This window comes from Bison bison, unplaced genomic scaffold (genome assembly GCF_000754665.1).
Source record: "Bison bison bison isolate TAMUID 2011002044 unplaced genomic scaffold, Bison_UMD1.0 scf7180017864062, whole genome shotgun sequence".
Classification (NCBI taxonomy): domain Eukaryota; kingdom Metazoa; phylum Chordata; class Mammalia; order Artiodactyla; family Bovidae; genus Bison; species Bison bison.
This window is the reverse complement of record NW_011494634.1, coordinates 40,040-50,185: the sequence shown is the minus strand read 5'-3', so window position 1 is coordinate 50,185 and position 10,146 is coordinate 40,040. Positions and strand designations below refer to the sequence as shown.

The 10,146-nt window shown below is 35.6% G+C and overlaps 1 protein-coding gene and 1 pseudogene across 1 annotated transcript; one reads left to right on the top strand and one right to left on the bottom strand.

Moving 5' to 3' along the window:
- The first annotated feature begins 3,441 nt into the window (after positions 1 to 3,441).
- LOC104985903 (olfactory receptor 6C3-like) lies at positions 3,442 to 4,386 on the top strand. The gene has a single exon (XM_010836306.1). The coding sequence runs from the start codon at positions 3,442 to 3,444 to the stop codon at positions 4,384 to 4,386; it is 945 nt and encodes a 314-aa protein (XP_010834608.1).
- Positions 4,387 to 7,844: 3,458 nt separating this feature from the next.
- LOC104985902 lies at positions 7,845 to 8,785 on the bottom strand (annotated as a pseudogene).
- Between the last annotated feature and the right edge of the window lie 1,361 nt (positions 8,786 to 10,146).

The window sequence follows — 10,146 nt, the reverse complement described above, 5'->3', positions numbered from 1 at the left end:
AAAATTTAGAGAAGAGCTAATGCCTATCCTACTCAAACTCTTCCAGAAAATTGCAGAGGAAGGTCAACTTCCAAACTCATTCTATGAGGCCACCATCACCCTAATACCAAAACCTGACAAAGATGCCACAAAAAAAGAAAACTACAGGCCAATATCACTGATGAACATAGATGCAAAAATCCTTAACAAAATTCTAGCAATCAGAATCCAACAACACATTAAAAAGATCATACACCATGACCAAGTGGGCTTTATCCCAGGGATGCAAGGATTCTTCAATATCCGCAAATCAATCAATGTAATACACCACATTAACAAATTGAAAAATAAAAACTATATGATTATCTCAATAGATGCAGAGAAAACCTTTGACAAAATTCAACATCCATTTATGATAAAAACTCTCCAGAAAGCAGGAATGGAAGGAAGATACCTCAACATAATAAAAGCTATATATGACAAACCCACAGCAAACATTATCCTCAATGGTGAAAAATTGAAAGCATTTCCCCTAAAGTGAGGAACAAGACAAGGGTGCCCACTTTCACCACTACTAATCAACATAGTTTTGGAAGTTTTGGCCACAGCAATCAGAGCAGAAAAAGAAATAAAAGGAATACAAATTGGAAAAGAAGAAGTAAAACTCTCACTGTTTGCAGATGACATGATCCTCTACACAGAAAACCCTAAAGACTCCACCAGAAAATTACTAGAACTAATCAATGAATATAGTAAAGTTGCAGGATATAAATTAAATTTCATGCACTCAATATCACATGCTGTTTCTGAAGTTGCCTCATGTATCTCAGTCATTTTGCCTTTTTACATTTTTTTAATCCATATTTACAAAACTGATTCACACGTATCTTTTAATGATGCCTCATTGGCGCTCTCTTTGCTTAGATTCCCCTGGGCTAACAGGAGACAGATAAAATAAATCCAGTTCCATGTGTATGACATACATAGAGAAGAACATTCCTATTTTCTGTTTTTCAAAGAAGAATTTGTAGAATATGTTAGGCTCTGAAGCCTAAGGAAAATGTTACTTAAATTGTATAGATAGATTATCATAGAATTACAAAATATTCACATAAAATCTTTGCATTAATACAAAGAAAATGTCTTACTAAGTAGTGTTTCATATTATATGAAAAGGAGCAAGTGTAAGAAGTACTTTATGAGTCTGCCCAGGTGTAACTAAGTTTTTACACAGAGCTTGGGTAACAGACAAAGAGCAACTATGCATTGCATTATAATGAAAATATTCCTCAAATTTTGCAGCAGCAGGAATGAAGGATATTGTGGGTCAAATATTACCAGTCTAAACATAATGAGAACTATAAACCTTGAGAGCCATGACAAAGTTAAATCACTATACTTGATTTCAGAGTACAAAAGAAACCAAATAAGTTGCCAACTCAATTTACCAACTCTGAATTTATCTAAATATGGAAGTAATCAGACTTTAAAATTTGAGACTAAATCATCAAGAAGAACCAGGGAGTAAGTATCTTTGTTATTTTCCAGTATAATAATATGATTCCTTCTCATTAAAATGTTTTAAAATAGTATTTGTTTATGGGTTTGTGAATTCAAAACCTTTTTGATATTAAAATGTGATTATTTACTAACAAGAAAACTATTCATAGAGTCCTAAAGAACCAGGGCAGCAATAAGTCTAGGGCTTTTCATTAACTTTTCTTAAGTTAAATGGTTTTCCGTTACAGAAATGAAATGACATTCTCTACGTAAAGGAATATCTGCTTCCCAGTAAAAGTTTTGACCATCTACTTGGTCACTTTCTAAAGCATATTGTAAAACAAAAGAAAACTGATGTGCTCATTGCATGAACTAAACTATTTTTACACAATATTTACTTTAGTAGCAGAAGTTACACTCTCTTGTCCTTCCGGGCTTTTATCAGAAATAGAAAACAATGATGTGGGAAAGGGTTGCATCAACCAAACCCATAAAAGTAGAGAACACCAAAAAAATATTCCCATGGAAAACACATATTCTAAAGTGAGATATTTACTATATACAAGAGTCATTTAAACTTGTGAAAGTTTCCTAAACAAAGTCGGCTTCAACTGGATGCTTGGGGCTAGTGCACTGGGACGACCCAGAGGGATGGTATGGGGAGGGAGGAGGGAGGAGGGTTCATGATGGGGAGCACATGTATACCTGTGATGGATTCATTTTGATATTTGGCAAAACTAATACAATTATGTAAAATTTAGGACATGGAAGCAACCTAGATGTCCAGCAGCAGATGAATGGATAAGAAAGCTGTGGTACATATACACAATGGAGTATTACTCAGCCATTAAAAAGAATACATTTGAATCAGTTCTAATGAGGTGGATGAAACTGGAGCCTATTATACAGAGTGAAGTAAGCCAGAAGGAAAAACATAAATACAGTATACTAGCGCATATATATGGAATTTAGAAAGATGGTAACAATAACCTGGTGTACGAGACAGCAAAAGAGACACTGATGTATAGAACAGTCTTATGGACTCTGTGGGAGAGGGAGAGGGTGGGAAGATTTGGGAGAGTGACATTGAAACATGTAGAATATCATGTAAGAAACGAGTTGCCAGTCCAGGTTTGATGCGCGATACTGGATGCTTGGGGCTGGTGCACTGGGACGACCCAGAGGGATGGTGTGGGAAGGGAGGAGGGAGGAGGGTTCAGGATGGGGAACACATGTATGCCTGTGGCGGATTCATTTTGATATTTAGCAAAACTAATACAATTATGTAAAGTTTAAAAATAAAATAAAATTTGAAAAAAATTAAATTAAATTAAAAAAATATATATTGTGGAAGAGGGCTACATAGCCTCTGTAAGATTATAAACTCTGTATTTAGATTATCTACAAAGCATACTGGTTTTTATAATACTGAGTAAAGGAGAAGAATAAATTAAATATTATCATATTATCACCAAAGAACCTAAAAATTTTAAAGAATAATTTGAAGTCTTAATAAAGAAAATAGTAGAAGAAATGTCCCAGTTTAAATGTTAACACGTAACTTTTATTTCATCCATGGCCTGTGAGAGTGTATTTTTGAAGATGAGAGCTCAATATTTAACTTCAGATAATATTCATTACTTGAATGAAAGGTTGAAAGGAAACTGGAGAAGTTACTGTATGGGAAGAGAGGTTTTCAATGTCAAACACTACTTCATGATGGAAGCTTTAAAACTTTTGTATTCTATCCGAAAATATCTTTTAACGTTTTTTAAGTCCTATAGGGAGAGCATATTGGAGAAGGAAATGGCAACCCACTCGAGTACTCTTGCTTGGAAAATTTGATTGGACAGAGGAGCCTGGTAGGCTACAGTCCATAGGGTTGCAAAGAGTCAGACATGACTGAGCAACTTCAGGGAGAGCATACATTTTCTGTTCTAATGAGAGAGAAAATAATCAGAAATGAAAAAGCACACAAGACCCACAGAATTCATTCTTCTGGGGCTATCAGATGACCCAGAGCTTCAGATTGTGATTTTTCTCTTTTTAATCATCATATATATATTAAGTGTCACTGGAAATTTGACCATCATCATTCTCACCTTAGTGGACTCCCATCTACAGACACCTATGTATTTTTTCCTCAGGAACTTCTCTATATTAGAAATCTCCTTTACAACTGTCTGTATTCCTAGATTTCTGGGCACAATTATCACCAGGGACAAAGCAATTTCATACAACAATTGTACAACTCAGCTGTTTTTCTTCATTTTCTTGGGTATCACTGAATTTTATCTTCTAACTGCCATGTCCTATGATCGCTATGTAGCTATCTGCAAACCCCTGCATTACACAACCATCATGAACAACAGAGTCTGTGTATTGCTTGTCTTTTGTGCTTGGCTGGTGGGGTTCTTAAACATCTTCCCGCCAGTTATTCTTTTTCTCCAGTTATATTACTGTGGTTCTAATATCATTGATCACTTTACTTGTGACTATTTCCCTCTCTTGCAACTATCCTGCTCAGACACATGGCTCCTTGAAGTGATTGGGTTTTACTCTGCAATAGTGATTCTGCTTTTTACTTTGGCATTAATAATTCTATCCTACATGTTCATCATCAAGACAATTCTGAGGCTGCCTTCTGCCAGTCAGAGAAAAAAGGCATTTTCTACTTGCTCCTCTCACATGATTGTCATTTCCATCTCTTATGGAAGCTGTATATTTGTGTATATCAACACTTCAGCAAAAGAAAAGGCATCCTTGATGAAAGAAGTAGCAATTCTGAATACTTCTGTTGCTCCTATGATGAATCCGTTTATATATACACTGAGGAACCAGCAAGTGAAGCAAGCCTTTAAGGATACCATCCAAAAGTTTATCTTTTTCTCCAGTAAATGCAACTAACTGTAGCATTAAAAAATAAAGTTCTGGTCAATTATTTCTTCATTCATATTCTCTCAAAACTCTTTCACTACAGTTATATGATTCCTTTTTATTTATTCCTATTCTGAACTTCCCCACACGTTGCACCAGATAAATTGAATAAAGCTGAATATTGCTTCAGAATTTTCTGTAAATTGTTTTTTATTCATATGTATTTGATGAAGTATAAAATGTTACAACATAAGCCATTTTGTTTGAGAAAACGAATCTCAGGAATAATGTGGATTTCTGAAAATTTCACTGTTCAGTTCAGTTCAGTTCAGTTCAATAACTCAGTCATGTACGACTCTTTGCGACCCCATGAATTCCCTGTCCATCACCAACTTCCAGAGTTCACTCAAACTCATGTCCATTGAGTCAGTGATGCCATCCAACCATCTCATCCTCTCTTGTCCCCTTCTCCTCCCACCTTCCTTCCTTCCCAGCATCAGGGTTTCTTCAAATGAGTCAGTTCTTCACATCAGGTGGCCAATGTATTGGAGTTTCAGCTTCAATATCAGTCCTTCCAACGAAGATTCAGGAATGATTTCCTTTAGGATGGACTATTTGGATCACTTTGCTGTCCAAGGAACTCTCAAGAGTCTTCTCCAACACAACATTTCAAGCATCAATTCTTCAGCACTCAGCTTTCTTTATAGTCCAACTCTCACATCCATACATGACTACTGGAAAAACCATAGCTTTGACTAGATGGACCTATTAGTCATACTACCTTATTTTAAATAAGAAATAATATATGGGTCAATGTTTAGTAAAATTCTAAGACAGGACGTTGGTGGACGATCCTTTGCTCACTGGGAAATTTGACCCACCACCTATTTTTGTTAAAAGTTTTATTGAACACACCTGAGCCCTTTCATTTACATGTTGCTCGTAGCTGCATCAAAAATAAAGACAGGAAGAACTGAGTAATTGCATCAGGGACACTATGCCTGCAAACCCTAAATTATTAATGTATTACCCTTTTACAAAAAAAGTTTGTGTTGATCCCTGCTATTGATAATCAAAATGATTATACTGATAACAAACATTTAAATTAAACACCAAAGACTTTGTATAGAATGATGTAGAGAGCTGCATTATCTGATAATATCAGCGTAGGCTCCTATATAAATTTTGTAAAATTTTTACAGATTTTTAATTCCCAGAACTAACCCATCTATTATTTATGGTATATATTTATTGAGTGAATAAGAACTCACAATCCTCAATCAAGTCTAAACTTCAGTATTTTCACATAGTGAAAATACTGTGAGCTTAGAAATTATAAATGTTTCAGGTCGTCCCAGTGGAGGGATGGTATGGGGAGGGAGGAGGGAGGAAGGTTCAGGAGGGGGAGCACATGTATACCTGTGATGGATTCATTATGATGTTTGGCAAAACTAATACAAATACGTAAAGTTTAAACATAAAATAAAATTTAAAAAAAAAAGAAATTATAAATGTTTCAGCATGAGGGAAGGAGAAAGTAATGGCATGACTTCCCTACAATGTGGAATACTCAGTATTATTTTTATAAGTTGTTTTTCTTGTGTTTCATCAAATGATAGATCTAAGACTCTCAATTGAGTATGGTATGTGAATATCAGGAAAAACTTGCCTCTGAGTTATGGTTACAGTCTTTGTATAATAATGGTTTAAAAATGAGGGATGTGTTCCCTATCCTGAACACATGTGTACGTGAGGCAGATTCATGTTGATATATGGCAAAACCAATACAATATTGTAAAGTTAAAAAATAAAATAAAATTTAAAAAAAAAACAAAAAAAAATAAGGGATGAGTTTGAGTACCTTTCATCATTATATAAATTTTCGACTTCATGGAAAACAGAAAAGAAAAAAGTGTTTAGGGCCAGAATTGCATGATCTTGCATGATTATTCATATAAATTCTGATCAGTACATTTTCCAATATGATAATGCTTAAATAAGCATTTTTAACAAAAACCCTCAAGTTTATATATGGTATAACTTTGCTCTTGTTACCTTCTTTACTCCTATTGATTAGGCATATCACTTAAAGAGGCAATTAAAAGAATTGTATGTACAAGCTATTATCTCAGAATAGTCACAAATATGAGAAAGTTATAACACCCCTTAGCTACTGATTATCAAAAGATCAGCTTAACATCAAGCTTTTATTTAAATATACAACTGACCACAGTAAATGTGGTCATCTTTGGTATCCAGTAATATTTATTTTGTCAGCTACAAATTGGCACTTGTCATGAGTGCTTGCCATCTGTCTCTGCAAGGGTTAAATTATGTGCTGTGCAGCTGCTGATGTTCAACACCACCTGAAGGAGTTCAGTGTGGAGAGCAAGACTGAGGGATTTTGTGCTCTGGGAAAACTGGCAGGACAGGCCTTCAGATAGTTAAACAGCCTCAGGAGCTGATTTTATGAGCCCAATTCTTGTATCTCCTCATATCAACAAAAACACTAAAATTCTTCATGGTGACGATTGTTTCTCATAACTAGCAGACTTTTCATGAGATGACCAGAAACTTTCTACAAAAAGAAATGTGCTTGAATACATGTACTCCACTTTTAACAAATCATATATATATACTGTCCTTCCCCTATACCTCTTTAGATCTGTTTCTCACAGATATCTGAGGTCTGTCTCCCGGATTGCAATCCTCATATTGCTTCAAATAAAATTTAACTTGCAACTCTCACGTTGTGTATTGTTTTTAATTGATAATTTCTTCAGGTATTTTAAAAGAATTATTATGATACATATGCTAATTTTGGAGTTCCCCAAGAAGTGGAGGCTATTTCATAGTTTTCCCTAATAGCTTTCATGTTTTCTTCATTATAATAGTCTTTGAGTTGATAAATTATACAGCACAGAAAATATTAAACTAAGTAATGAGAAAGTTATTTGATTTCTCAAGAAAGTGTAACTACATCATTCTTGTAAGTTGTACTGTTTTCCACATAGTTCCTAAATTGGCCACAATATGAAAAGGAGAGTATATGTAATGTTCTAATGAGACTGTCAGATTATGTTTATTATCCTTGTGTGGTAATAAAAAATAAGATTAAACATGATACAATATTTACTCAATTACTGAAAAGAGTAATTCTGGTGAAATCACAAAATGCTATTATCTCTTGCATTTTAAAATTTCACCAGAAGAAAAGTACATGAGAGAAGGTTTGCAATCTGAATGGGAAAAAAAAAATGTATATTTATATATATATGTACATATATGAAAAGTTCAAATTTAAATGGCAAAAATAAAATACACATATGCAAATATCCTTAGTAAACTGCTGACAATAAAAATATAAATGATGAAAATGAATCTAGGGAGGCTGTGTGGATATTAATAAATTTTGAAAAACCTGGAGTTTAATTTAATTGCTTTTCATTCATATGCCTCGAATTCATGAAACAGGGACTTTTATATTTTCATTTCCTTGAGAAAAACATAGTCTTCCTTGCCATGTCCATGAAGGCTCTCTTGACTTGCTGATTCCTAAGAGTGTAGATAAAGGGGTTCAGCATGGGTGCTACTGAGGTATTTAGCACAGCGACTCCCTTGCTCAAAGAGACCCTGTCTTTTGCAGATGGATTCACATACATGAAAATGCAGCTGCCATAAGAGATGGAGATGACAATCATGTGGGACGAACACATGGAAAAGGCCTTTGTCCTCTGAGTGGTAGAAGGGATCCTCAAAATTGTTCTGATGATATATGTGTAGGACAGAATTATTAATGCTAAAGTGAACAAGAGGATAAACACAGCACAGGAAAACCCCAGTATCTCTAGGAATTTGGTGTCTGAACAAGAAAGGTATAATAAAGGGAAATAATCACAAGTAAAATGGTTGATAACATTGGATTTACAGTAATCAAGCTGTATGAAGAACATGAGTATTGGGAATATAATTAAGAATGAAGTCAGCCAAGAGGCCAAGACAAGCAGCGTGCAGACTCTGTGATTCATGATGGTCAAGTAATGCAGCGGTTTGCAGATGGCAATGTAGCAGTCATAGGACATGGCAACCAGAAGGTAAATCTCAGTGACTCCCAAGAAAATGAAAAAAAAAATAACTGAGTCATACAATCATTAAAAGAGATAGTTTTATCTCCCGTAATAATGGTGGCCAAGAACTTGGGAATAGTGACAGTTGTGAATGAAACTTCCAATATGGAGAAACTCCTGAGGAAGAAATACATGGGGGTCTGGAGGTGGATATCCAGCAGGGTCAGGGTGATAATGGTCAAGTTCCCAGTGATGCTGAGCATGTAGGTGATGAGCAGAAAGACAAAGATCACAACCTGAAGTTGTGGGTCATCCGACAGTCCCAGGAGGATAAATTCTTTTATTTCTGTGTTGTTTCTCATTTTACTTCTTCTTTTAAGTAACCATCAGGAGAAAACACAAAGCGAAGACACAGAAAAGGGGATTATCCATGTATAACAATGGGATTTGTCTCTGAAAGTAAACTTACTATGCCATGCTAACATAATTCAGGAGATTTTTAAAAACAAGTTAATAAAAATAGGTAACTTACTTTAAAGTAAGTTTTTACCATATACCAGTATGTGTGTTTCACATAGAATATTTCTTTATCAAATCCCTGTTTTACAGGTTGGAATCAAAGTAGAAATAATTTTTAAAAATCTTATCCAAATCACATACCTGAATTGAAAAAGCAGGGGTCATCACCTAGATCTTTCTAAAACCTAGGAAATACAGTAAAATAAATGCTACCTCTTGACTTGTAAAATGCCCTATCCCCCACTCTTAGAGGATTCCCTCCTTGTTGGGAAAGACTTTGTCTTTTTTCAAGCCCCATAAAATCATCCTATCCTAGTTTGTGTCAGCTGGTTCCTTGTATTGCTATTCTCTACTGTAATATAGAAAACCTAAATGTGTCAGGAAAAAGTCACCCAGTGGATATGTCTCCAAAATGAAAGTCATTGGAATGAAATATTTAATAACCTGACAGTTTTCTAAGTTTCCACTTAGACTCATATTAACTTCCCAACCTCATACTCCTCTTCTAAGGCCCCAAATAATGGAATAAAGGAATCCTGACAATGGATTTGCTTCAGCAGTATTCTCAGATATTAGACAGTCAAGAGAGGAGGCAGAGTGGATGTTTAGTAGATTGCATCTGTGTTATGAGTTAAGGAAACAAAATGTGTTGTTCAGTCTCCAAATAGTGTCTGACTCATTGTGACCCTGTGGACTGCAGCATGCCAGACTTCCCTGTCCCTCACTATCTGCTAGAGTTTGCTCAAGTTCATGTCTATTGCATTGGTGATGTCATCCATGCCATCATGCCATGGTGATGCCATGCCTCTGACGTCCTCTTCTCCTTCTGCCCTCAATCTTTCCCAGCATCATAGTCTTTTCCAATGAGTCAGATGTTGGCATCAACTGGCCAAATTATTGAACCTTTCATTAGATAACAGCAACGGAGCTGCTCTGCTACATCAGTCAGCTCAGTTCAGTTCAGTTGCTCAGGCCTGTCCGACTCTTTGCGACCCCATGAATTGCAGCATGCCAGGCCTCCCTGTCCATCACCAACTCCTGGAGTTCACTAAAACTCATGTCCATTGAGTCAGAAATGCCATCCAGCCATCTCATCCTCTGTTGTCCCCTTCTCCTCCTGCTCCCAATCCCTCCCAGCATCAGAGTCTTTTCCAATGAGTCAACTCTTTGCATGACATGGCCAAAGTACTGGAGTTTCAGCTTT